We start from the raw sequence: 27,815 nt of genomic DNA on the forward strand, positions 1-27,815 counted from the left end.
ACTTTAATGCTAATTAGCATTTTCGAATTTGAGAGTAAATAGAGGCAAATATATTGATAAAAGTCACCTTGTCCGAGAGAAATTTACATGGTTATCAAAACGTCACGCCAGGGTAAGCCTACACAAAACACAGCCCTTATTTTAAGTGTTTCATAAATTAGCTATGGGGAAAAATTTATGGTGGAAAAACGATTGGAACCTTTTCCCTGTTTGACTGATAGGTTTTATGGGTATCATAACACCTCCACTGTGGGGCTCTATTGAGGAATGTATTGACCCTGAGGGTAGGGCTTGGTTTTAGTGGTTTCAGTAAAGATAAGAGACAGTATCTTGTTAGTGGTTTCAGTAAAGATAAGAGACAGTTTCTTGGAAACACTGTCCTGCCCTGTGTGCAAGTGCAAAGTCAAGTGTTGAACGCTCAAACATTTGTCTTTCATGGTTATTTCAAAGGCAGCATTGTCAGTATTACTTCAAGCATGAGACATCACATACTTCAAATGTCCACATATTCAATGTATTCAAATTCGTGAGTAGCTGTGAGGGCTCTAACATTACATTTCAGCCTACCACTTGAGGAAGAAAGATGACAAATTGTACAGTGTATCAGATCTTGGGAGGAAGAGAGAGAGTGTGAGTTTATTAGAGATACGTGAGGTAGGGAGGGAAAGAGAGAGCGAGAGGGTGAGTGAGAGAGACAGAGAGAGTGCGTAAGTGATAGTCAGTGAGAGCACAAGAGAAAGGGGGAGAACACCTATACTCTGGTCAGTGTAAGATCTTGCAAAACATTTCTAAGGTAACGCATCTGTTTCTAATTTGACCTGGGGGTCAGAGAGGAGAGATCACAGAGAAGAAACTTCTCTGACGGTAAGTCCAGTTGTTTTGACCATGTTGGACCATGGAGGATCAAGTGGAAAACTCCTGTCGTCATCTCATGTTTTAATAGAAGAGTTCAGGGGCTTTCTCTGTTAATGGTTGACTACTAGTCAGTCACTGCTCCTATTTGTCTTTCATGGTTATTTCAAAGGCAGCATTATCTGTTCAATACGTTAGGCAAAATTCTCTCATGTTAACATCTTTATAATAGCACTATGCAGTAAACCAAGACAAAACTATACTGTTAAGCGATATGTACATTTTGGATGTACAGACAGCATTTTAAGATCACATAATGTACAATAGTCTTTGTCAGTTCTTTACACCTTTGGAGAAGAGGAGACAGTGGCATAGGAGACAAGTGGCATAAATACATTAAACTCACAATTGCTGTGGTAAAATCTGAATCAGAATATATATATATATATATATTTTGTTCTTGCCAACTCTGTAACGAGTCTGATAAGAATCTGATAAAATAAAGCAGATACATCAGATAAAATATACATTATTTTGGGATAGACTGTGTACATTGTGCCTATTTATAGAAACTAGTACTGTTATGTTATAAATAATGTTATATTTATGAATGAAGATCGGTGACAATGTAATATTTCACATTGATGGCATGAAAAAAAACTCCAGTGTAATTTGTTTTTATAATAAAAGGATTGATTTTAGAGAGACAGTTGATTAGTTCTCAACAAATTTGCCATGTGTGTGTATGTTTGTCCGGGAGAGTGGGCTTACGTGTGTTTGGAATGAAGATGTCACTGGTAAAACAGATGTTCTCTTTTGCGATGGTGGCATAAAAACAAGACCAAAGTGTAATTTACCCTGTGTGTGTGTGTGTGTGTGTGTGTGTGTGTGTGTGTGTGTGTGTCCGGGAGAGTGGGCTTACAGTTGTGTTTGGAATGAAGATGTCAATGGGGAAACAGGTTGTGCTGGCTGCAGTGGTGGTAGTGATGGGATGCGTGGGCATCATCGCTCTAATCCTCACATTAGTTCAGCACCACTTGGTGGATCTCCCCCATCGCATGCAGGTGATGAAGAAAAACTGTTACCTGGGTTGTAACTACAGTAATTGGGGAATATTCACTCTGGGAACTCACCCATGTAAAATCCTAAAATTCACCTTAAAAATCTACGTTTTTCATGTTGAAATCATTTGACTTTGGGAACGCCGTTCCACGTGTTCCCTCCTAATTCCACCCTTGACCCGTTTGGATATCACATTTCCTTCATCATTTCCCAGACATCAATGTTACTTCACAAAGCACATACCTCACAGGATGCAACAGGGCCCCTGTCAAGCTCCCAATATGGGACAATATTCAACAATAATATGGGAAAGTAGGAACTCAAAAATGTCCCAACAATAATATGGGAAAGTAGGAACTAAAAAATGTCCCAACAATAATATGGCACTTTATGGAAATTGTATATTTATGAGATTGTCCTAGTAAGGACGAAGTACTCTTAGTTTCTCTCTCTCTCTGTTGGTATTTGACTTCTCTGTCTCTGTGTGTCCTTCAGTATGGGATGGTGTTTGATGCTGGATCCACACACACTTCTCTCTACATGTACCGTTGGCCTGGCAACAAAGAAAACAACACTGGGGTGGTGTCACAGATGCTGGTCTGTGATGTTGACGGTCAGTGCTGAGTGCTGTCAGTGAACCATGATTACTACTCTATTATTTGATCTCTTAGGGGTGAATACTATCTTCTACGTAAGGCGAATCTTCACTTAGTCATGCAATGACATTAAGGTTTAAAAATTCCAGTAACTTTCCCAAAATTCCCAGGTTTTGGAATGTAGAGGGAGTAAGCTGCAGGGGCAGCCTCCAACCTGGAGTTCCTCGTCTGGGATTTTAGTTACCGGAATTTGTCAATCAAAATTGATGTCAATGGGAGAGTAGATAGGATTTGCCCCTAGAAGGAAGAAGTTAGAATATGCCCTTAAGTCATCTTACACCTATTTTCATGGCAGCTTGATCGCAAGGGCCAAGACAAATCACCCAGTACCACCCAGTAATGGTTGTCACATAAAAAAATATACCAGTGACTCACACCCCTGTCCCCTGCTTGTCTGTAGGAGATGGCATCTCTAGCTATGCCCAGGACCCACCTGGTGCAGGGCTCAGTCTGAGGAAGTGCCTGGAAAGTGCACTGGCAGCCGTCCCTGCAAACCAGCAGAGGGAAACTCCTGTGTACCTTGGTGCTACCGCTGGCATGCGACTCTTGCAGTAAGTCAAGACAGCACAGTGTTATCTTGATAGTTTTAATCATTTTCATTTACCTCATCCCAATACTACGACTTTATGAATGAATGTGCAAGGAAAACCTCCCACTAATCTATGTGGTGACTAAAACTCTAAGAATAAAAAGGTGCTATCTAGAACCTATAACGGTTCTTCGGCTGTCCCCATAGGAGACCCTTTTTGAAGAAACATTTTGGTTCCAGGAAGATCCCTTTTGGGTTCCATGTAAAACCCTTTCCACAAAGGGCTCTACCTGGAACCACAAAGCTTTTGGAACCCTTTTGTCTGAGTGTATTTAACCTCCTGTACATTATGACTGGGTGATGTATGCTCTTTCAGGCTGCAGAACTTGGTTTTAATAATAAAGTAGCATTTATGAAATCTACTTTCATTGTCCGGTAAGAGTGGCTGAATATTTTCCTCTCCTCAGGCTACAGAATCACACCCAGTCTTATCAGGTGTTGGAGCAGGTAACCAAGGTGATCCAGGGGTATCCCTTTGACTTCCGGGGGGCACGGATCCTATCGGGGATGGAGGAAGGGGCTTACGGATGGATCACCATCAACTATCTACAAGAGAGCTTCATCAAGGTGTGTATGAGAGGTATTGACATGTTGAATGCACCAAGCTGTCTGTCTAAACTACTTGCACATAGCTTGGCCACCCATACATAGCCCACAAGACATGCCACAAGAGGTCTCTTCACAGTCCCCAAGTACAGAACAGACTATGGGAGGCGCACAGTACCACATAGAGCCATGACTACATGGAACTCTATTCCACATCAAGTAACTGACACAAGCAGTAAAATTTGATTTAAAAAACAGATTAAAAAACACCTTATGGAACAGTAGGGACTGTGAAGGAACACAAACATTGGCACAAACACATGCATACACACTCACACACATACACAATAACATACGCACTATACATACACATGGATTTAGTACTGTAGATATGTGGTAGTGGTGGAGTAGGGGCCTTAGGGCACACAGTGTGTTGTGAAATCTGTGACTGTATTGTAATGTTTTTAACATTAACATTAAACTGCCTTAATTTCGCTGGACCCCAGGAAGAGTAGCTGCTGCTTTGGCTAATGGGGATCAATAAAAAATATGAATACAAATATAGGGAACGCGCACACGCTCCCACACACACACCCGAATGGTGTCAACCTTGTTGAGGCAAAATTAACAGAGGTTTGTGGATATACAGTAGTAGTACCATTTATAACCACTGTAAAAGCTTGTTATAATGGTGAATTGCAGGTCTTTGCAACTGTCATGACATCTGCCGAAGTCGTTGCCTCTCCTTGTTCGGGCAGTGCTCGGCGTTCGACATCACCGGTCTTCTAGCCATCATTGATCCTTTTTTCATTTTCCATTGGTTTTGTCTTGTCTTCCCACACACCTGTTTTCAATCCCATTCATTACCTGTTGTGTATTTAACCCTCTGTTTCCCCTCATGTCTTTGTCAGAGATTGTTTATTGTCAGTGTAGTGTTTGTTGTATAGGTGCGCGACGGGTCTTCGTACCCATATTTTGTTTATGTTCTTTTCCTGTTTAGTGTTATGGAGCATGTTACTAGGACATTATTAAAATACTCCATTTTACACTCCGTTTGACTCTCCTGCGCCTGACTTCCCTGCCACCTATACACATATGCCTGACAGCAGCTTAACATTATAGCTAACATACAGTATTTGTTCTTCTCCTGAGCAGCACACCTTTGAGGGAGAATGGGTGAGCCCTAAAGGAAGGAAGATCTGGGGCGCCCTGGACATGGGAGGTTCTTCTACCCAGATATCCTTTACCCCCGGCCAGCCTGTACAGGACCCTGCCTCCGCCCTGGGACCCAAGCTCTATGGTTACCAATATGAGGTGTACACACACAGCTACCTGTGCTATGGCAAGGAACAGGCCATGAGGCAGCTACGGGTTCATCTACTGAAGGTACTGTGAGTAGTTGTCTGGTCACCTGTTAGATATGACTAAAAAAAAATGCAGAATGGTTTTGGGTACTGTAAAAATGCCAGGTAAACTTCCCCTACATGTGGATATAAAACCAGTTTTCAGGAATAGAAACGTGTAAACAGGCAGTAGTGTTTTGGCCTTACCCAGGCCTTCTTTAAAGCTAAGATCTGCATAAGTTGAAACAGCGCCACTGGATGCCTCAGGTGCATTTATTATTGTTTTTAGATTAAAAAAATTGTAACTGGTCAGAGGAGCATCCTGCATCGTGGTAAAAATAATCATAGTACATACTCTGCTGTTTTATTGCACGTGCAATGGTGTCCGAGGGGGAAAAACAATGTTCGTTGTTTAAAGTAGCCACTTTGTTGTTTACGCAAACAGACGTGGCAGTTTCACCACTATGGATTCCAGCTTTAAAGCACATCATAAATATCTTTGGGCCAATCTGATTACCCAAAATCTGTTTGACTGAATGCTTCTCAGTTGAGTCAGACGCATTTTGTGGCTGTTTTAAAGGGCTGTTTTTCTTTTGATTCAAGCAAACTTCCTCCTCTCTTAGATGAGTGGGTCTACCCGCCCAGTCAAGCACCCCTGCTACCACCTGGGCTACAACCTAACCCTGACTCTGGGTGACCTCTATGACTCCCCCTGCGTTGCCAGACCCGTGACCTTTGATCCGGCCTCAGAGGTCACCTTCACAGGGACCAGTGAGCCACTGCAGTGTCTCAACCAGATGAAGAACATCATGAACCTGACTGACTGCTCCCTGGCTCCTGACTGTGGCTTCAACGGGGTATACCAGCCCCCAGTCAGTGGCGACTTCTTTGTGAGTGTTCATCCTATATCTACGCAAAGCCCACTCAACTGGCACTCCAGGCAGGCTCAATCAAACACTCCAATTTGAAACATGTCTGAACTTTGTACAGTAAATATTGTCACCATCATACTGTTCCTTCTCCCTAGGCTTTCTCAACATACTATTATACCTTTGACTTCCTTGGTCTGGCTCCTCAGCCTTCTCTGGCTCAGGCTACCACAACTATAGACACATTCTGTAAAAGGACCTGGGACTCGGTGAGATATAGAGACCTCTGCTGACCTTCCACATTACCAGTACACTTCCTAAAACCGAGCGGCATCTCGTTGTTATTGGCAATCAAGCCTACTAATGTTGTGTCATCACAACGGTGGTTTGATAGAAATAGGAGACAGAGAATATTAAGGTAGCCTGTAATTAAAACATTTGAGAGGGCCCATCTCTGCAAGCAAAAAAGCCTTGTAATTTAAATACTGCATAATGGCACAGCATTTCATAAACTTTAATAGATCTAAAACAAGTGTCATTTATATTTACAATGCATTTATCCAAACAGATTAATAATTTACCTACTGTAGCTCTTATCAAGTTGTAAATTACAGTGCATGGAGAATGGTGTTAATTCTATCTGAAAAATGTATTTGATGCTTTTTCCACTTGGGACCGGCAGGTAGACTCCACATTATTCATGGTTTCCTCACACGTAAAGGTGGTGGAATTATTAGGGAAATAAGTCAAGGTCAGAATACAGCATATCTGTCTACACACCTTCATTTATTTGATCGCCACCCCCAACAAATAGAGGGTGAATAGCATGCTATTCTCACGCTTAAGTTCAAGGTCAGAATACACATAGAGAGAAAAGTGCATAAAAAGGGAATTATGTTCCATTTACGCCACTGATGAAGACAGCTTGTCTGTCGAAATGTTGGTTATTGGGTTATTCAATTATTGCATCTGATCTCCTAGAGTGTGTGGCTCTCCTTTTCTTTTTCATGTGTTTTACTCTGCAAGCCAGCACCTCACCTAAACAGGTGTGCGTTTCTTTCACCTCCATGTACACCACTTACCTCGGGTCAGAATCGGCCCCAATGTTACTGCAACTTTGTTTGTGATAATATCAATTATTTTGGCAGCTCAAGACAGAGTATAGTGAAAAGGACAAGTACCTTCGTGATTACTGTGCCTCAGCAAACTACATAATGACAGTACTACTAGACGGCTACAAGTTCAACCAGACCTGGGGAAATATATACTTCCAGAAACAGGTGTGTGCTTAACTATACACTTGTGTATTGACATATGTAAAACATCAACATCCAATTCGAAAGAGTTTGCTTCAGGACACAGAATGAAGGACATTTTACCACAGAAATCATGAAAAAAGGGGAATGTTCTTGTATGGCAGTCAATGTGAATAGCTGTGCTGCCTTAATGAAACTGTGTGTCTATCATATAAAGTCGTGGGCAAATGTTTTGAGAATGACACAAATATTAATTTTCACAAAGTCTGCTGCCTCAGTTTGCATGATGGCAATTTGCATATACTCCAGAATGTTATGAAGAGTGATCAGATTAATTGCAAAGTCCCTCTTTGCCATGCAAACGAACTGAATTCCCCAAAAATATTTCCACTGCCCTGCCACAAAAGGACCAGCTGACATGATGTCAGTGATTCTCTCGTTAACACAGGTGTGAGTGTTGACGAGGACAGGGCTGGAGATCACTCTGTCATGCTGATTGAGTTTGAATAACAGACTGCAAGCTTCAAAAGGAGGGTGGTGCTTGGAATCATTGTTCTTCCTCTGTCAACCATGGTTACCTGCAAGGAAACATGTGCCGTCATCATTTCTTTGCACAAAAAGGGCTTCACAGGCAAGGATATTGCTGCCAGTAAGATTGCACCTAAATCAACCATTTATCAGATCATCAAGAACTTCAAGGAGAGCGGTTCAATTGTTGTGAAGAAGGCTTCAGGGCGCCCAACCCAAAGTTGATTCAGCTGCGGGATCGGGGCACCACCAGTACAGAGCTTGCTCAGGAATGGCAGCAGGCAGATGTGGGTGCATCTGCACGCACAGTGAGGCGAATACTTTTGGAGGAGGGCCTGGTGTCAAGAAGGGCAGCAAAGAAGCCACTTCTCTCCAGGAAAAACATCAGGGACATACTGATATTCTGCAAAAGGTACAGGGATTGGACTGATGAGGACTGGGGTAAAGTCATTTTCTCTGATGAATCCCCTTTCCGATTGATTGGGGCATCCGGAAAAAAGCTTGTCCAGAGAAGACAAGGTGAGCACTACCATCAGTCCTTAGTCATGCCAACAGTAAAGCATCCTGAGACCATTCGTGTGTGGGGTTGCTTCTCAGCCAAGGGAGTGGGCTCACTCACAATTTTGCTTAAGAACACAGCCATGAATAAAGAATGGTACCAACACATCCTCCGAGAGCAACTTCTCCCAACCACCCAGGAACAGTTTGATGACGAACAATGCCTTTTCCAGCATGATGGAGCACCTTGCCATAAGGCAAAAATGATAACTAAGTGGCTCGGGGAACAAAACACTGATATTTTGGGTCCATGGCCAGGAAACTCCCCATTGAGAACTTGTGGTCAATACTCAAGAGGCGGATGGACAAACAAAAACCCACAAATTCTGACAAACTCCAAGCATTGATTATGCAAGAATGGGCTGCCATCAGTTGGGATGTGGCCCAGAAGTTAATTGACAGCATACAGCATGCCAGGGCGTATTGCAGAGGTCTTGAAAAAGAAGGGTCAACACTGCAAATATTGACTCTTTGCATCAACTTCATGTAATTGTCAATAAAAGCCTTTGACACTTATGAAATGCTAATAATTATACTTCAATATTCCATAGTAACAAAATATCTAAAGACACTGAAGCAGCAAACTTTGTGGAAATTAATATTTGTGTCATTTTCAAAACTTTTAGCCACGACTGTACATGCATATAAACTCAGCAAAAAAATAAACGTCCTCTCACTGTCAACTGCGTTTATTTTCATCAAAATTAACACATGTAAATATTTGTATGAACATAACAAGATTCAACAACTCAGACTTAAACTGAACAAGTTCCACAGACATGTGACTAACAGAAATGGAATAATGTGTCCCTGAACAAAAGGGGGGGTTAAAATAGTAACCGTCAGTATCTGGTGTGGCCACCAGCTGCATTAAAAGCTGCAGTGCATCTCCTCCTCATGGACTGCACCAGATTTGGCAGTTCTTACTGTGAAATGTTACCCCACTCTTCCACCAAGGCACATGCAAGTTCCCGGACATTTCTGGGAGGAATGGCCCTAGCCCTCACCCTCCGATCCAACAGGTTCCAGACCTGCTCAATGAGATTGAGATCCGGGCTCTTCACTGACCATGGCAGAACACTGACATTCCTGTCTTGCAGGAAATCACGCACAGAACGAGCAGTATGGCTGGTGGCATTGTCATGCTGGAGGGTCATGTCAGGATGAGCCTCCAGGAAGGGTACCACATGAGGAAGGATGTCTTCCCTGTAACGCACCTCGTTGAGATTCCCTGCAATGACAACAAGATCAGTCCGATGATGCTGTGACACACCACCCCAGACCATGACGGACCCTCCACCTCTAAATCGATCCCGCTCCAGACTACAGGCCTCGGTGTAACGCTCATTCCTTCTACGATAAACGTGAATCCGACCATCACCGCTGTTGAGACAAAACCATGACTCAACAGAGAAGAGCACTTTTTTACAGTCCTGTCTGGTCCAGCAACGGTGGGTTCATGCCCATAGGCGACGTTGTTGCCGGTGATGTCTGGTGAGGACCTGCCTTACAACAGGCCTACAAGTCCTCAGTCCAGCCTCTCTCGGCCTATTACGGACAGTCTGAGCACTGATGGAGGGATTCTGCATTCCTGGTGTAACTCGGGCAGTTGTTGTTGCCATCCTGTACCTGTCCCGCAGGTGTGATGTTCGGATGTACCATTCCTGTGCAGGTGTTGTTACACGTGGTCTGCCACCGCGAGGACGATCAGCTGTCCATCCTGTAACTCTGTAGCGCTGTCTTAGGCGTCTCACAGTATGGACATTGCAATTTATTGCCCTGGCCACACCTGCAGTCCTCATGCCTCCTTGCAGCATGCCTAAGGCACGTTCATGCAAATGAGCAGGGACCCTGGGAGTCAGTAGAAAGACCTCTTTAGTGTCCTAAGTTTTCATAACTGTGACCTTAATTGCCTAACGTTTGTTAGTGTCTTAACGACCATTCCACAGGTGCATGTTTATTACTTGTTTCTGGTTCATTGAACAAGCAGTGTTTAAACCCTTTTACAATAAAGATCTGTGAAGTTAATTGGAATTTTACAAATGATCTTTGAAACACAGGGTCCTGAAAAAGGGACGTTTCTGTTTTGCTCAGTTTATGTTTATATACATCACTGTCTATCAGGTGGCAGATACAGACATCAACTGGACGCTGGGCTACATGTTGAACCTGACCAACCTGATCCCTTCAGAGCGCCCCCTGGTTGTGACAGGTGTGCAGTGTGGCCAGTGGGCAGCAGATGTCTTCTTCATAGCGTTTGCTGTGTTCCTCAGCCTGTTGGTGCTAGCCATACTGTTGCTCTGGAACCCATGAGGCAACACAACAATCGATGCAATCACACTCTGAACGTCTCTGACTTCTAGTCTCTTCTAGTCCATACAGATTAGGTACAATGTGATAATAGCAGTGAGTCAATAAGATCGACGGATCGGATGAGCGTGGCAGCTCCTGGAACTCACATTAATAGTTAAAGAAATAATTAGTAATATTTTCTGTCAATATGACTGGAATTATGGAGGTAATTGAATGTATTATGTATTTATTAGGCTTGTATAAACTGCATAGGTGGATGTTTTCAAGCAAAAGGAAACCCAACAGTAATATGACACTAACTGTAAATAAATAGTGTTGCTATGAATATATATCTCTTCATAATCTAATAAATACATTTTTTCCCCCACAAACAGTGTTTGAAAGAAGTAGAAAAGGGAGAATCATCTCAAGCTTTACATTACTACCACTACAGTATATGCTTTGGCATGCACTGACACATGTTTTTAACATTTAAATCTGCTATATTACATATAGAACATTTAGAAATAAAAATACTATCATAAGGGGCTATAGGGCACAAATGCATGTGTGTGTGCGTACGTGGGTGCGTACGTGTGTGCGTGTATGTGCTGCAGACTATGACATGTACCAATCTTCTCCACCTTAATCAGCAACAGCCTGATTTCTTCATTGGCGGTTCTTTCTGCAACACCAAGCTTCCCTCTTCTTGTCTTGTCTGCTCACCCAGCTGCTTTAGCATCCTTGAAGCAACAACACACCAAATCAATGTTTGAATATTCACAGAACAGAATCCTCTTCCACTTGCAGATAATGACAATACGCAGCCAAATCCAGACGACACACAACAACACAAACAAACAATAGCTTTTACTGTACTTGGAAGACCTGTCGGCATGTCTTACCTTGCCAGAGTTTCCATAGACAGAGTCACATTGTCACCTGTTGCAGCACTACACTCCATAAAGTGCATGTCGTACCCCTTTAAGAGTGAGGGCAAGTATCATCAATAAAAGTATTATTTGTATTTATTATGAATGATCTCAATCCTGCTTTGCTACCACTGTCAATTTCAGCACCAGCTACAGAAGTGTAAAATAATCATATCACCTGTAAATCCTACTGTCCAGTCGCCCACATTCTGGCTGTTAAAGTTACAGTAACGTCAACATACCTTTGCAAGGTTCTCCCCTTCATGAGTCTGAACCTCTCGATCTAGTTCAGCACAATCAGTCTTGTTCCCAAGGAGTATAACGATGACATCATCTGGAGCCCCCTCCTACAAAATACAAAAGGTTATGACAGTACAATAGATACCAGTGGAAGAACTGTGAATCCTGCAAACAATTGTTTGTGTTGTTACATAGTTGTTCTTTGATTATAATATTAAAGGCATGATTTAAATGCCCCCTACCTGAATGCAATTGACCCAGTAGCAGATGTCACAGAAGCTCTGAGAGGAGGTGATGTCATACATCAGCATTAGACCCTGGGCTTTGTGGAACACTTGTCTGGTGATGCTGTGGAATCTGGGGAGTAGAGCGTAACAATAGTATAAAATGTATGTAATTATATACTAACAAATAAAACACACACATGGAGGGTTCAAATTAGGACAGAGGAACAGATTCTGTATCGATGCATTACATATAATGAACTTTTGTGATGAACTTAGGTTAGAGACCCACCTTTCCTGACCTGCAGTATCCCATAACTGTAGAGTCACTGGGCTGCCATCCACTGTCACAGACTGTATACAGGTATCAATACCTGCTCAGATGATAAGCACACAAACAAACAAACATGAAACCAGACATGAATGAGTAATATGAATAATGTACAGTAATACCATGGTGTGTTCATTTCTTCGCATGACATGAAAGGGCATGATGCCAAACATACAACAAGGATGATGATACTCACCAATGGTTGCATCGTGGTGCAGACAGAACTCTCCACTTTGGAAACGCCTCATGAAGGAGGTTTTGCCCACACTGCTGTTTCCAACCATCACCACGTTGTAGGGGTTTGAACTAGAGCCAGAGCTTCCGAAGGTACCTGGAGGGGGATCAAAGAGACTGGTCTATTACAGTTGATATCACTTCTCTGATCTCACTCAAACCTAACTTGACTTATTCCTTTGGCTACAAGTGGAGAGCAAAGGGCCTCAACAGTGCACATCCAGCAGTTAATTCCAGGTGATTCCTGCCTGGTGGGCTTACTTACTTACACAAGACAAACCTTTCCATCCCACTTGTACATCCTCACTGTTGCTATTCGATACTTACCCGGTGGCTTCTCCACACGCTCTGCCTTTTCTTGACCTCTTTTATTCCCAGGGCCTGGCTGTGGAGCTGGAGCCACTGGTCCAGACCCTTTTCCACTCAAAACCGTGCTTGAGGCAACCACCTTAGACAAATAGAAAACATCATCTCACACAAAGGACAGGATATGATCATCTCTTCAAAATGAAATGTGAAATATCGTTGTGTGTTCAAAATTCTATATACTGTCTGGTATACACACTATGTAAAACATTTAAAAGTAACAAATCAGATGTTTAACATATTTTGAAATGTTAGGGCCAAATTCAGATTTACAGTATATGAACCATTTCAGTTGTGACATCACTGCAGCTCTTTATCATAAAATGTTGAATACTCAAATATCCTCAAGAACTCAGGGTGTTTGTACACATCAAGAATGCTATGAGTTCAATAAAATAAGTGAAGCCATTTGTAAGGAAAGCCAAAGTACCTCTATGAGTATTGTCTCCTTCTCTGTGCTCTGTATCTCCTGTTGGTCCTCCAGACTGACAGCTTCAGCCCTGCGCTCCTCTTGAAATCTTTCCAAAACAGCATTGACTTCTGGATTTCCAATGGTTTCCGCTCTGACCTTTGCCTCTCTTATATGTTCTCCTGTCTCCTGCTTCTCATCCTCTACGTGGAGTCCTCCCTGTGTCCAATGAGTAAAGCCCATCTTTCTTCTCTTCCCTGTAGCTTTGGATTCACCAACATCCTCGTGAGATTGGGAACTCAGAGACAGAGATGATTTCGAAGGAAGACTGGGGCTATTACTTTGTGTTAACAGACATTGTTCCATGTCAGCTGTTTGGGTATGTTGAATAGCAGAGATGTAAGGGTCTATACAAACCATGTCACCTGACTCTTGAACATCTACTGTAAGAGCAGCTGTGTCAGTTTGGCTGCTCTCGCTCTCCATGACTGTATTCTCTTCAACTTCTATCTGCTCCACCTCTCTAACTTTTTCTGTTGAAATCAGTGTGTCTTCAGTCAAGTGGGACTCAAGATTAGGAACATCAGGGTTGTGAAGAGTTTCCCTAATCTCAGAGAAATCTGATTGACGTAGAAGCATGAGTTTTGCTGTCATTGCATGATTTATAATTGATTGGCTCTCACTTTCTATATTGTCAGCCTCTATGTTTTTTCCCTCTTGATTTGAAGTACTGAATGAACAGCTGAGGTCAGTCAGGACAGTCTCCTCATTTCTCTCTTCTCCTTGATTCTTCTCATTACCAGCTCCATCCTTAGATTCCATCAACATTTCAAACTCCATGCAAGAACCTTCCTCTGCATCCATGTGTTCTCTCTTGTCTTCTATCTCTGTGCTTTCTATTTCCACTTCTTGTTTCTCCTCTGTGTCCTCCTCTTCTCTTTGTACAACTCTAGGATGCCTACGAGTCGACCCCATCTTTCTCCTCCTGATTGGAGAAGGACTCTGATTGGAGTTGATGTTTGCTGCATTATCACCTTGGTCCTGAACACTCTGCAGTAAGAGTGAATTGGGAAAAGAGTTATGGCTTTCATCCAAGTATGGAGTTTGGTTGAGTTGACTAGCAGAGATATTGGGATCAGTGCTCAAAGCCTCATCTGTTTGGCAGGGCTCTGTTGTGAGAGTTCTATCATCATACGTCATTTGGCTACTGACACTCACTTCATTTACAAGCGGCACATGATCACTCATTTCCTCCTCGCTGAGTAACATGACCTCTGATGTGTCCAGTCCCCTGTGGTATTGGGGTCAGTGTTTGCATCCTCCTCATTCCCTGAATACTATGCGGTAATAATGGTTTGAGAAAGGGGTTAGTGATTTCCATACATGGAGTTTGGATGAGTTGACTAGGAGAGATTTTGGGATCAGTGCTGAAAGTGTCATCTGACTCCAGTGTAAGAGCACAATCATATGCTATTTGGCTACACTTGATCACTTCAGAATTATTCACAAGCAGTGTGAAATCACTAACTTCTTCCTCCCTGAGTAAAGTGTCTCCTGATTGGTTCAGTCCAACACTGAAGGGCTCTATTGGGTCAACTATGTGGGCCATGCTTGCTTCATTGTTGCTCTCAGTTTCTGTATTTACAGAGTCTACAGTGAATCTGTTACCTTTCTCTTGGTTATATAATTGATCTGCAATACCAAATGAATCGATGTATTGATCAAAAGGGGTGGGTTCAATCAGACTTTCTTCTTCCATTCCTATCTTCTCCTCATCTGCTCCATGCTCCGGTTCCAATAACATCAGAGACTCTTCCGATGTTTCAACACCAGATCCTTCCACTGTTCCCATGTCTCTTTCCAACCCCCTTCCTGTCTCTCCTATGTTTTCTGTGTCTTCCTCTGTTTGGAAATTCTCCATCTGCTCTCCTTCTTTCTCGTCTACACTGGCGCTATCTTTAGGCTCCATAGATATTTCAAACTCAGTCTCTTCGATGCCAAACATTTCTTCTTTTCCCAAAATGACCTCTTCTCCCTCATCATAAAGGTAACGATATCCATGCATCTTACTCTCTCCATCTTCTTCCTCCTCATGTATACCTCTATGATTCCTGCGAGTTGAACCCATCTTTCTTCTCCTGGATTCTGATTGAGCACTTTTGTCATGACCCAAAGAGCTGTCTGAGGGGTTGATTGTAAAAAGCAGGTCATATCCTCACTTTGTTCAGGTTCAAAGCTTTCTACATGGTCTGGTTGTCTAAAATGAGTTATATTTGCCATTACTATGTTTTCCTCAACTATCAGATCAACAAAGTCATCATCTTCATCTCTTTGGTGCAACGTTTCCTGATTGCCTGGACCAGTAGAGTTCATATCATCTTGCAATTCTGACTCATTTACAACAGGTTCAAGTTTCTCTTCACCTTCTCCTCTTTGGAGGATTATTGTGCTATTGAATGACTCAAACTCTTCTTTGTTGGTTAAAGTGTCTGACTCAAGGGATTGATCTAATGACTGTCTAGAGCTGAGAAATGTGGAGGACTCCACCTCGGCATGCTCACTTTCCTGCCTCCTCTCTTCCTCTTTCTTCAACTCCTCTGTTGTGGGTTCAGCAGCGAATCCATGAACAACTTGCAACGCAAGGTCTAGGGGCAGATGCAAGAGTGATTCAGTTCCAAGAGTATCTTGAAGCAATTCACTGCTATAACTAACTACAGCTTCACTACTAGGTTCAATATCCTCACCAACTTCCTCTTTCCATCTGTCATCCGGTTGGTCGAGTGTGTTAGAAGCAAACAAAAGACACTCAGTGTCCGTTTCACTTTCCTTTGGACCCAGGAGCTCTTCTGTGTTGCTGTAGGACCAGGATTCCACAACTGCAATGGATGCCTGAAGTTGTTGGGATTTTTCTGTGTCTCCAGTTTTGGCGTCTTGTTTCTCCCCAATGTCTGTCTCTGCTTGTTTACCTTTATTCCGACGAGTAGAGCCCCTTTTCCTTCTCTTCTTTGCAGTGTCAGGTGATTCCAGCAGATATGGGTTTTCAGTTTGAGACATATTTAATTCTGTGAGGTCATTTAATGAGGGATTATTGTCTTCCAGGTATTGTGATGTTATATATGGCTCTATACAAACCATGTCACATGACTCTTGGGCCTCTACTGTAAGAGCTGCTGTGTCAGAGGGAGTTTGGTTGCTCTCGCTCTCTGCAACTATTTTCACTTCTACTTCTATCTCCTCTGCCTCTCTTACTTTTTCTGTATGTTCTACAAGCTCAGACCTTTCGATGCCAGATTCTTCTTCTAGTACTATGTTGACCTCTCCCTCCACTACTATGATCGCTGGGTCTCCCATCGCCTGCTCCTCTGTCACTTTTTCTAGAAGTTCCTCAAGCTCTACAAGCTCAGTCTTTTCTATGCTAGAATCCATTTCTGCTGTTGTAATGACATCTCCCACCTCTCCTATAACATCTGTGTCTTCTTCTTTCTCCTCCTCCTGTCCCTGCTCTCTTCTCTCCTCTCCTTTTCTACCTGGAGTGTAGGATTCTACCTCTGCTGTTTCCTCTGGAACAAGAGAACTCTGCAGTGAGCGTGGATCTGGAGGGGAGTCAGTGTTTCCTCTTGATTCATCAAGTGTTTCCTCCAATGATGTTCCTTTGTGTTGCAAACCAGTGATGGCAGGATTTGAGTTCAGTGTGTCATCGGTCAGGTAGGAGTCATATGACTCTATAGTAGGAACATCAGGGTAAGTATTGGGAAGAGTTTGACTAATCTGAGTCAACTCTACTTCAAGTAGAAGCAAGCGTTTTGTTGCCATTGATTCCTTTATAATTGATTGGCTCTCACTTTCTATATTGTCAGTCTCTATGTTTCTTCCCTCTTGATTTGAAGTACTGAATGAACAGCTGAGGTCAGTCAGGACAGTCTCCGCATTTCTCTCTTCTCCTTCATTCTTCTCATTACCAGCTCCATCCTTAGATTCCATCAACATTTCAAACTCCATGCAAGAACCTTCCACTGCATCCATGTTTTCTCTCTTGTCTTTTATCTCTGTGCTTTCTATTTCCCCTTCTTGTTTCTCCTCTGTGTCCTCCTTTTCTCTTTGTATACCTCTAGGATGCCTACGAGTCGACCCCATCTTTCTCCTCCTGATTGGAGAAGGACTCTGATTGAGTTGATGTTTGCTGCGTTATCACCTTGGTCCTGAACACTCTGCAGTAAGAGTGAATTGGGAAAAGAGTTATGGCTTTCATCCAAGTATGGAGTTTGGTTGAGTTGACGAGCAGAGATATTGGGATCAGTGCTCAAAGCCTCATCTGTTTGGCAGGGCTCTGTTGTGAGAGTTCTATCATCATACGTCATTTGGCTACTGACACTCACTTCATTTACAAGCGGCACATGATCACTCATTTCCTCCTCGCTGAGTAACATGACCTCTGATGTGTCCAGTCCCCCTGTGGTATTGGGGTCAGTGTTTGCATCCTCCTCATTCCCCTGAATACTATGTGGTAATAATGGTTTGAGAAAGGGGTTAGTGATTTCCATACATGGAGTTTGGATGAGTTGACTAGGAGAGATTTTGGGATCAGTGCTGAAAGTGTCATCTGACTCTAGTGTAAGAGCACAATCATATGCTATTTGGCTACACTTGATCACTTCAGAATTATTCACAAGCAGTGTGAAATCACTAACTTCTTCCTCCCTGAGTAAAGTGTCTCCTGATTGGTCCAGTCCAACACAGAAGGGCTCTATTGGGTCAACTATGTGGGCCATGCTTGCTTCATTGTTGCTCTCAGTTTCTGTATTTACAGAGTCTACAGTGAATCTGTTACCTTTCTCTTGGTTATATAATTGATCTGCAATACCAAATGAATCGATGTATTGATCAAAAGGGGTGGGTTCAATCAGACTTTCTTCTTCCATTCCTTTCTTCTCCTCATCTGCTCCATGCTCCGGTTCCAATAATATCAGAGACTCTTCCGATGTTTCAACACCAGATCCTTCCACTGTTCCCATGTCCTTTCCAACCCCCTTCCTGTCTCTCCTATGTTTTCTGTGTCTTCCTCTGTTTGGAAATTCTCCATCTGCTCTCCTTCTTTCTCGTCTACACTGGCGCTATCTTTAGGCTCCATAGATATTTCAAACTCAGTCTCTTCGATGCCAAACATTTCTTCTTTTCCCAAATGACCTCTTCTCCCTCATCATAAAGGTAACGATATCCATGCATCTTACTCTCTCCATCTTCTTCCTCCTCATGTATACCTCTATGATTCCTGCGAGTTGAACCCATCTTTCTTCTCCTGGATTCTGATTGAGCACTTTTGTCATGACCCAAAGAGCTGTCTGAGGGGGTTGATTGTAAAAAGCAGGTCATATCCTCACTTTGTTCAGGTTCAAAGCTTTCTACATGGTCTGGTTGTCTAAAATGAGTTATATTTGCCATTACTATGTTTTCCTCAACTATCAGATCAACAAAGTCATCATCTTCATCTCTTTGGTGCAACGTTTCCTGATTGCCTGGACCAGTAGAGTTCATATCATCTTGCAATTCTGACTCATTTACAACAGGTTCAAGTTTCTCTTCACCTTCTCCTCTTTGGAGGATTATTGTGCTATTGAATGACTCAAACTCTTCTTTGTTGGTTAAAGTGTCTGACTCAAGGGATTGATCTAATGACTGTCTAGAGCTGAGAAATGTGGAGGACTCCACCTCGGCATGCTCACTTTCCTGCCTCCTCTCTTCCTCTTTCTTCAACTCCTCTGTTGTGGGTTCAGCAGCGAATCCATGAACAACTTGCAACGCAAGGTCTAGGGGCAGATGCAAGAGTGATTCAGTTCCAAGAGTATCTTGAAGCAATTCACTGCTATAACTAACTACAGCTTCACTACTAGGTTCAATATCCTCACCAACTTCCTCTTTCCATCTGTCATCCGGTTGGTTAGAAGCAAACAAAAGACACTCAGTGTCCGTTTCACTTTCCTTTGGACCCAGGAGCTCTTCTGTGTTGCTGTAGGACCAGGATTCCACAACTGCAATGGATGCCTGAAGTTGTTGGGATTTTTCTGTGTCTCCAGTTTTGGCGTCTTGTTTCTCCCCAATGTCTGTCTCTGCTTGTTTACCTTTATTCCGACGAGTAGAGCCCCTTTTCCTTCTCTTCTTTGCAGTGTCAGGTGATTCCAGCAGATATGGGTTTTCAGTTTGAGACATATTTAATTCTGTGAGGTCATTTAATGAGGGATTATTGTCTTCCAGGTATTGTGATGTTATATATGGCTCTATACAAACCATGTCACATGACTCTTGGGCCTCTACTGTAAGAGCTGCTGTGTCAGAGGGAGTTTGGTTGCTCTCGCTCTCTGCGACTATTTTCACTTCTACTTCTATCTCCTCCGCCTCTCTTACTTTTTCTGTATGTTCTACAAGCTCAGACCTTTCGATGCCAGATTCTTCTTCTAGTACTATGTTGACCTCTCCCTCCACTACTATGATCGCTGGGTCTCCCATCGCCTGCTCCTCTGTCACTTTTTCTAGAAGTTCCTCAAGCTCTACAAGCTCAGTCTTTTCTATGCTAGAATCCATTTCTGCTGTTGTAATGACATCTCCCACCTCTCCTATAACATCTGTGTCTTCTTCTTTCTCCTCCTCCTGTCCCTGCTCTCTTCTCTCCTCTCCTTTTCTACCTGGAGTGTAGGATTCTACCTCTGCTGTTTCCTCTGGAACAAGAGAACTCTGCAGTGAGCGTGGATCTGGAGGGAGTCAGTGTTTCCTCTTGATTCATCAAGTGTTTCCTCCAATGATGTTCCTTTGTGTTGCAAACCAGTGATGGCAGGATTTGAGTTCAGTGTGTCATCGGTCAGGTAGGAGTCATATGACTCTATAGTAGGAACATCAGGGTAAGTATTGGGAAGAGTTTGACTAATCTGAGTCAACTCTACTTCAAGTAGAAGCAAGCGTTTTGTTGCCATTGATTCCTTTATAATTGATTGGCTCTCACTTTCTATATTGTCAGTCTCTATGTTTCTTCCCTCTTGATTTGAAGTACTGAATGAACAGCTGAGGTCAGTCAGGACAGTCTCCGCATTTCTCTCTTCTCCTTCATTCTTCTCATTACCAGCTCCATCCTTAGATTCCATCAACATTTCAAACTCCATGCAAGAACCTTCCACTGCATCCATGTTTTCTCTCTTGTCTTTTATCTCTGTGCTTTCTATTTCCCCTTCTTGTTTCTCCTCTGTGTCCTCCTTTTCTCTTTGTATACCTCTAGGATGCCTACGAGTCGACCCCATCTTTCTCCTCCTGATTGGAGAAGGACTCTGATTGGAGTTGATGTTTGCTGCGTTATCACCTTGGTCCTGAACACTCTGCAGTAAGAGTGAATTGGGAAAAGAGTTATGGCTTTCATCCAAGTATGGAGTTTGGTTGAGTTGACGAGCAGAGATATTGGGATCAGTGCTCAAAGCCTCATCTGTTTGGCAGGGCTCTGTTGTGAGAGTTCTATCATCATACGTCATTTGGCTACTGACACTCACTTCATTTACAAGCGGCACATGATCACTCATTTCCTCCTCGCTGAGTAACATGATCTCTGATGTGTCCAGTCCCCCTGTGGTATTGGGGTCAGTGTTTGCATCCTCCTCATTCCCCTGAATACTATGCGGTAATAATGGTTTGAGAAAGGGGTTAGTGATTTCCATACATGGAGTTTGGATGAGTTGACTAGGAGAGATTTTGGGATCAGTGCTGAAAGTGTCATCTGACTCTAGTGTAAGAGCACAATCATATGCTATTTGGCTACACTTGATCACTTCAGAATTATTCACAAGCAGTGTGAAATCACTAACTTCTTCCTCCCTGAGTAAAGTGTCTCCTGATTGGTCCAGTCCAACACAGAAGGGCTCTATTGGGTCAACTATGTGGGCCATGCTTGCTTCATTGTTGCTCTCAGTTTCTGTATTTACAGAGTCTACAGTGAATCTGTTACCTTTCTCTTGGTTATATAATTGATCTGCAATACCAAATGAATCGATGTATTGATCAAAAGGGGTGGGTTCAATCAGACTTTCTTCTTCCATTCCTTTCTTCTCCTCATCTGCTCCATGCTCCGGTTCCAATAATATCAGAGACTCTTCCGATGTTTCAACACCAGATCCTTCCACTGTTCCCATGTCCCTTTCCAACCCCCTTCCTGTCTCTCCTATGTTTTCTGTGTCTTCCTCTGTTTGGAAATTCTCCATCTGCTCTCCTTCTTTCTCGTCTACACTGGCGCTATCTTTAGGCTCCATAGATATTTCAAACTCAGTCTCTTCGATGCCAAACATTTCTTCTTTTCCCAATATGACCTCTTCTCCCTCATCATAAAGGTAACGATATCCATGCATCTTACTCTCTCCATCTTCTTCCTCCTCATGTATACCTCTATGATTCCTGCGAGTTGAACCCATCTTTCTTCTCCTGGATTCTGATTGAGCACTTTTGTCATGACCCAAAGAGCTGTCTGAGGGGGTTGATTGTAAAAAGCAGGTCATATCCTCACTTTGTTCAGGTTCAAAGCTTTCTACATGGTCTGGTTGTCTAAAATGAGTTATATTTGCCATTACTATGTTTTCCTCAACTATCAGATCAACAAAGTCATCATCTTCATCTCTTTGGTGCAACGTTTCCTGATTGCCTGGACCAGTAGAGTTCATATCATCTTGCAATTCTGACTCATTTACAACAGGTTCAAGTTTCTCTTCACCTTCTCCTCTTTGGAGGATTATTGTGCTATTGAATGACTCAAACTCTTCTTTGTTGGTTAAAGTGTCTGACTCAAGGGATTGATCTAATGACTGTCTAGAGCTGAGAAATGTGGAGGACTCCACCTCGGCATGCTCACTTTCCTGCCTCCTCTCTTCCTCTTTCTTCAACTCCTCTGTTGTGGGTTCAGCAGCGAATCCATGAACAACTTGCAACGCAAGGTCTAGGGGCAGATGCAAGAGTGATTCAGTTCCAAGAATATCTTGAAGCAATTCACTGCTATAACTAACTACAGCTTCACTACTAGGTTCAATATCCTCACCAACTTCCTCTTTCCATCTGTCATCCGGTTGGTCGAGTGTGTTAGAAGCAAACAAAAGACACTCAGTGTCCGTTTCACTTTCCTTTGGACCCAGGAGTTCTTCTGTGTTGCTGTAGGACCAGGATTCCACAACTGCAATGGATGCCTGAAGTTGTTGGGATTTTTCTGTGTCTCCAGTTTTGGCGTCTTGTTTCTCCCCAATGTCTGTCTCTGCTTGTTTACCTTTATTCCGACGAGTAGAACCCCTTTTCCTTCTCTTCTTTGCAGTGTCAGGTGATTCCAGCAGATATGGGTTTTCAGTTTGAGACATATTTAATTCTGTGAGGTCATTTAATGAGGGATTATTGTCTTCCAGGTATTGTGATGTTATATATGGCTCTATACAAACCATGTCACATGACTCTTGGGCCTCTACTGTAAGAGCTGCTGTGTCAGAGGGAGTTTGGTTGCTCTCGCTCTCTGCGACTATTTTCACTTCTACTTCTATCTCCTCTGCCTCTCTAACTTTTTCTGTATGTTCTACAAGCTCAGACCTTTCGATGCCAGATTCTCCTTCTACTACTATGTTGACCTCTCCCTCCACTACTATGATCGCTGGGTCTCCCATCGCCTGCTCCTCTGTCACTTTTTCTAGAAGTTCCTCAAGCTCTACAAGCTCAGTCTTTTCTATGCTAGAATCCATTTCTGCTGTTGTAATGACATCTCCCACCTCTCCTATAACATCTGTGTCTTCTTCTTTCTCCTCCTCCTGTCCCTGCTCTCTTCTCTCCTCTCCTTTTCTACCTGGAGTGTAGGATTCTACCTCTGCTGTTTCCTCTGGAACAAGAGAACTCTGCAGTGAGCGTGGATCTGGGGGAGTCAGTGTTTCCTCTTGATTCATCAAGTGTTTCCTCCAATGATGTTCCTTTGTGTTGCAAACCAGTGATGGCAGGATTTGAGTTCAGTGTGTCATCGGTCAGGTAGGAGTCATATGACTCTTTAGTAGGAACATCAGGGTAAGTATTGGGAAGAGTTTGACTAATCTGAGTCAACTCTACTTCAAGTAGAAGCAAGCGTTTTGTTGCCATTGATTCCTTTATAATTGATTTGCTCTCACTTTCTATATTGTCAGTCTCTATGTTTCTTCCCTCTTGATTTGAAGTACTGAATGAACAGCTGAGGTCAGTCAGGACAGTCTCCGCATTTCTCTCTTCTCCTTCATTCTTCTCATTACCAGCTCCATCCTTAGATTCCATCAACATTTCAAACTCCATGCAAGAACCTTCCACTGCATCCATGTTTTCTCTCTTGTCTTTTATCTCTGTGCTTTCTATTTCCACTTCTTGTTTCTCCTCTGTGTCCTCCTTTTCTCTTTGTATACCTCTAGGATGCCTACGAGTCGACCCCATCTTTCTCCTCCTGATTGGAGAAGGACTCTGATTGGAGTTGATGTGTGCTGCGTTATCACCTTGGTCCTGAACACTCTGCAGTAAGAGTGAATTGGGAAAAGAGTTATGGCTTTCATCCAAGTATGGAGTTTGGTTGAGTTGACTAGCAGAGATATTGGGATCAGTGCTCAAAGCCTCATCTGTTTGGCAGGGCTCTGTTGTGAGAGTTCTATCATCATACGTCATTTGGCTACTGACACTCACTTCATTTACAAGCGGCACATGATCACTCATTTCCTCCTCACTGAGTAACATGACCTCTGATGTGTCCAGTCCCCCTGTGGTATTGGGGTCAGTGTTTGCATCCTCCTCATTCCCCTGAATACTATGCGGTAATAATGGTTTGAGAAAGGGGTTAGTGATTTCCATACATGGAGTTTGGATGAGTTGACTAGGAGAGATTTTGGGATCAGTGCTGAAAGTGTCATCTGACTCCAGTGTAAGAGCACAATCATATGCTATTTGGCTACACTTGATCACTTCAGAATTATTCACAAGCAGTGTGAAATCACTAACTTCTTCCTCCCTGAGTAAAGTGTCTCCTGATTGGTCCAGTCCAACACTGAAGGGCTCTATTGGGTCAACTATGTGGGCCATGCTTGCTTCATTGTTGCTCTCAGTTTCTGTATTTACAGAGTCTACAGTGAATCTGTTACCTTTCTCTTGGTTATATAATTGATCTGCAATACCAAATGAATCGATGTATTGATCAAAAGGGGTGGGTTCAATCAGACTTTCTTCTTCCATTCCTTTCTTCTCCTCATCTGCTCCATGCTCCGGTTCCAATAACATCAGAGACTCTTCCGATGTTTCAACACCAGATCCTTCCACTGTTCCCATGTCTCTTTCCAACCCCCTTCCTGTCTCTCCTATGTTTTCTGTGTCTTCCTCTGTTTGGAAATTCTCCATCTGCTCTCCTTCTTTCTCGTCTACACTGGCGCTATCTTTAGGCTCCATAGATATTTCAAACTCAGTCTCTTCGATGCCAAACATTTCTTCTTTTCCCAAAATGACCTCTTCTCCCTCATCATAAAGGTAACGATATCCATGCATCTTACTCTCTCCATCTTCTTCCTCCTCATGTATACCTCTATGATTCCTGCGAGTTGAACCCATCTTTCTTCTCCTGGATTCTGATTGAGCACTTTTGTCATGACCCAAAGAGCTGTCTGAGGGGGTTGATTGTAAAAAGCAGGTCATATCCTCACTTTGTTCAGGTTCAAAGCTTTCTACATGGTCTGGTTGTCTAAAATGAGTTATATTTGCCATTACTATGTTTTCCTCAACTATCAGATCAACAAAGTCATCATCTTCATCTCTTTGGTGCAACGTTTCCTGATTGCCTGGACCAGTAGAGTTCATATCATCTTGCAATTCTGACTCATTTACAACAGGTTCAAGTTTCTCTTCACCTTCTCCTCTTTGGAGGATTATTGTGCTATTGAATGACTCAAACTCTTCTTTGTTGGTTAAAGTGTCTGACTCAAGGGATTGATCTAATGACTGTCTAGAGCTGAGAAATGTGGAGGACTCCACCTCGGCATGCTCACTTTCCTGCCTCCTCTCTTCCTCTTTCTTCAACTCCTCTGTTGTGGGTTCAGCAGCGAATCCATGAACAACTTGCAACGCAAGGTCTAGGGGCAGATGCAAGAGTGATTCAGTTCCAAGAGTATCTTGAAGCAATTCACTGCTATAACTAACTACAGCTTCACTACTAGGTTCAATATCCTCACCAACTTCCTCTTTCCATCTGTCATCCGGTTGGTCGAGTGTGTTAGAAGCAAACAAAAGACACTCAGTGTCCGTTTCACTTTCCTTTGGACCCAGGAGTTCTTCTGTGTTGCTGTAGGACCAGGATTCCACAACTGCAATGGATGCCTGAAGTTGTTGGGATTTTCTGTGTCTCCAGTTTTGGCGTCTTGTTTCTCCCCAATGTCTGTCTCTGCTTGTTTACCTTTATTCCGACGAGTAGAACCCCTTTTCCTTCTCTTCTTTGCAGTGTCAGGTGATTCCAGCAGATATGGGTTTTCAGTTTGAGACATATTTAATTCTGTGAGGTCATTTAATGAGGGATTATTGTCTTCCAGGTATTGTGATGTTATATATGGCTCTATACAAACCATGTCACATGACTCTTGGGCCTCTACTGTAAGAGCTGCTGTGTCAGAGGGAGTTTGGTTGCTCTCGCTCTCTGCGACTATTTTCACTTCTACTTCTATCTCCTCCGCCTCTCTAACTTTTTCTGTATGTTCTACAAGCTCAGACCTTTCGATGCCAGATTCTCCTTCTACTACTATGTTGACCTCTCCCTCCACTACTATGATCGCTGGGTCTCCCATCGCCTGCTCCTCTGTCACTTTTTCTAGAAGTTCCTCAAGCTCTACAAGCTCAGTCTTTTCTATGCTAGAATCCATTTCTGCTGTTGTAATGACATCTCCCACCTCTCCTATAACATCTGTGTCTTCTTCTTTCTCCTCCTCCTGTCCCTGCTCTCTTCTCTCCTCTCCTTTTCTACCTGGAGTGTAGGATTCTACCTCTGCTGTTTCCTCTGGAACAAGAGAACTCTGCAGTGAGCGTGGATCTGGAGGGGAGTCAGTGTTTCCTCTTGATTCATCAAGTGTTTCCTCCAATGATGTTCCTTTGTGTTGCAAACCAGTGATGGCAGGATTTGAGTTCAGTGTGTCATCGGTCAGGTAGGAGTCATATGACTCTTTAGTAGGAACATCAGGGTAAGTATTGGGAAGAGTTTGACTAATCTGAGTCAACTCTACTTCAAGTAGAAGCAAGCGTTTTGTTGCCATTGATTCCTTTATAATTGATTGGCTCTCACTTTCTATATTGTCAGTCTCTATGTTTCTTCCCTCTTGATTTGAAGTACTGAATGAACAGCTGAGGTCAGTCAGGACAGTCTCCGCATTTCTCTCTTCTCCTTCATTCTTCTCATTACCAGCTCCATCCTTAGATTCCATCAACATTTCAAACTCCATGCAAGAACCTTCCACTGCATCCATGTTTTCTCTCTTGTCTTTTATCTCTGTGCTTTCTATTTCCCCTTCTTGTTTCTCCTCTGTGTCCTCCTCTTCTCTTTGTACAACTCTAGGATGCCTACGAGTCGACCCCATCTTTCTCCTCCTGCTCGGAGAAGGACTCTGATTGGAGTTGATGTTTGCTGCGTTATCACCTTGGTCCTGAACACTCTGCAGTAAGAGTGAATTGGGAAAAGAGTTATGGCTTTCATCCAAGTATGGAGTTTGGTTGAGTTGACGAGCAGAGATATTGGGATCAGTGCTCAAAGCCTCATCTGTTTGGCAGGGCTCTGTTGTGAGAGTTCTATCATCATACGTCATTTGGCTACTGACACTCACTTCATTTACAAGCGGCACATGATCACTCATTTCCTCCTCGCTGAGTAACATGACCTCTGATGTGTCCAGTCCCCCTGTGGTATTGGGGTCAGTGTTTGCACCACCCTCATTCCCCTGAATACTCTGCGGTAATAGTGGTTTGAGAAAGGGGTTAGTGATTTCCATACATGGAGTTTGGATGAGTTGACGAGGAGAGATTTTGGCATCAGTGCTGAAAGTGTCATCTGACTCTAGTGTAAGAGCACAATCATATGCTATTTGGCTGCACTTGATCACTTCAGAATTATTCACAAGCAGTGTGAAATCACTAACTTCTTCCTCCCTGAGTAAAGTGTCTCCTGATTGGTCCAGTCCAACACTGAAGGGCTCTATTGGGTCAACTATGTGGGCCATGCTTGCTTCATTGTTGCTCTCAGTTTCTGTATTTACAGAGTCTACAGTGAATCTGTTACCTTTCTCTTGGTTATATAATTGATCTGCAATACCAAATGAATCGATGTATTGATCAAAAGAGGTGGGTTCAATCAGACTTTCTTCTTCCATTCCTTTCTTCTCCTCATCTGCTCCATGCTCCGGTTCCAATAACATCAGAGACTCTTCCGATATTTCAACACCAGATCCTTCCACTGTTCCCATGTCTCTTTCCAACCCCCTTCCTGTCTCTCCTATGTTTTCTGTGTC

The 27,815-nt window shown here is 43.0% G+C and overlaps 2 protein-coding genes across 8 annotated transcripts; one reads left to right on the top strand and one right to left on the bottom strand.

Moving 5' to 3' along the window:
- The first annotated feature begins 680 nt into the window (after positions 1-680).
- On the top strand, positions 681-10,572 carry LOC118400484 (ectonucleoside triphosphate diphosphohydrolase 8). Of its 3 annotated transcripts, none has more exons than XM_035797404.2 (10): positions 681-864; positions 1,764-1,916; positions 2,410-2,527; positions 2,971-3,121; positions 3,567-3,726; positions 4,861-5,091; positions 5,672-5,938; positions 6,076-6,186; positions 7,066-7,197; positions 10,384-10,572. In XM_035797404.2, the coding sequence occupies exons 2-10, from the start codon at positions 1,788-1,790 to the stop codon at positions 10,570-10,572; spliced, it is 1,488 nt and encodes a 495-aa protein (XP_035653297.1). In that variant the 5' UTR covers positions 681-864; positions 1,764-1,787. The 3 variants fall into 3 exon arrangements, with proteins under 3 accessions (XP_035653297.1, XP_035653296.1, XP_035653298.1); XM_035797403.2 differs by having other exon boundaries at positions 1,777-1,916; XM_035797405.2 differs by having other exon boundaries at positions 690-761; positions 1,777-1,916.
- rab44 (RAB44, member RAS oncogene family) lies at positions 8,933-27,247 on the bottom strand. Of its 5 annotated transcripts, none has more exons than XM_052473712.1 (10): positions 24,028-25,660; positions 13,309-14,559; positions 12,840-12,960; positions 12,475-12,609; positions 12,240-12,321; positions 11,966-12,080; positions 11,726-11,830; positions 11,457-11,533; positions 11,196-11,294; positions 8,933-9,490 (listed from the first exon to the last, which is right to left on the bottom strand). In XM_052473712.1, exons 1-9 carry the CDS (start codon positions 25,129-25,131, stop codon positions 11,201-11,203), a joined length of 3,084 nt encoding a protein of 1,027 aa, XP_052329672.1. In that variant the 5' UTR covers positions 25,132-25,660; the 3' UTR covers positions 8,933-9,490; positions 11,196-11,200. The 5 variants fall into 5 exon arrangements, with proteins under 5 accessions (XP_052329672.1, XP_052329671.1, XP_052329674.1 ...); XM_052473711.1 differs by having other exon boundaries at positions 8,933-10,559; XM_052473714.1 differs by lacking the exons at positions 8,933-9,490; positions 24,028-25,660 and adding an exon at positions 27,189-27,247 and having other exon boundaries at positions 10,779-11,294.
- Between the last annotated feature and the right edge of the window lie 568 nt (positions 27,248-27,815).

Source organism: Oncorhynchus keta, chromosome 21, assembly GCF_023373465.1.
Source record: "Oncorhynchus keta strain PuntledgeMale-10-30-2019 chromosome 21, Oket_V2, whole genome shotgun sequence".
NCBI classification, from domain to species: domain Eukaryota; kingdom Metazoa; phylum Chordata; class Actinopteri; order Salmoniformes; family Salmonidae; genus Oncorhynchus; species Oncorhynchus keta.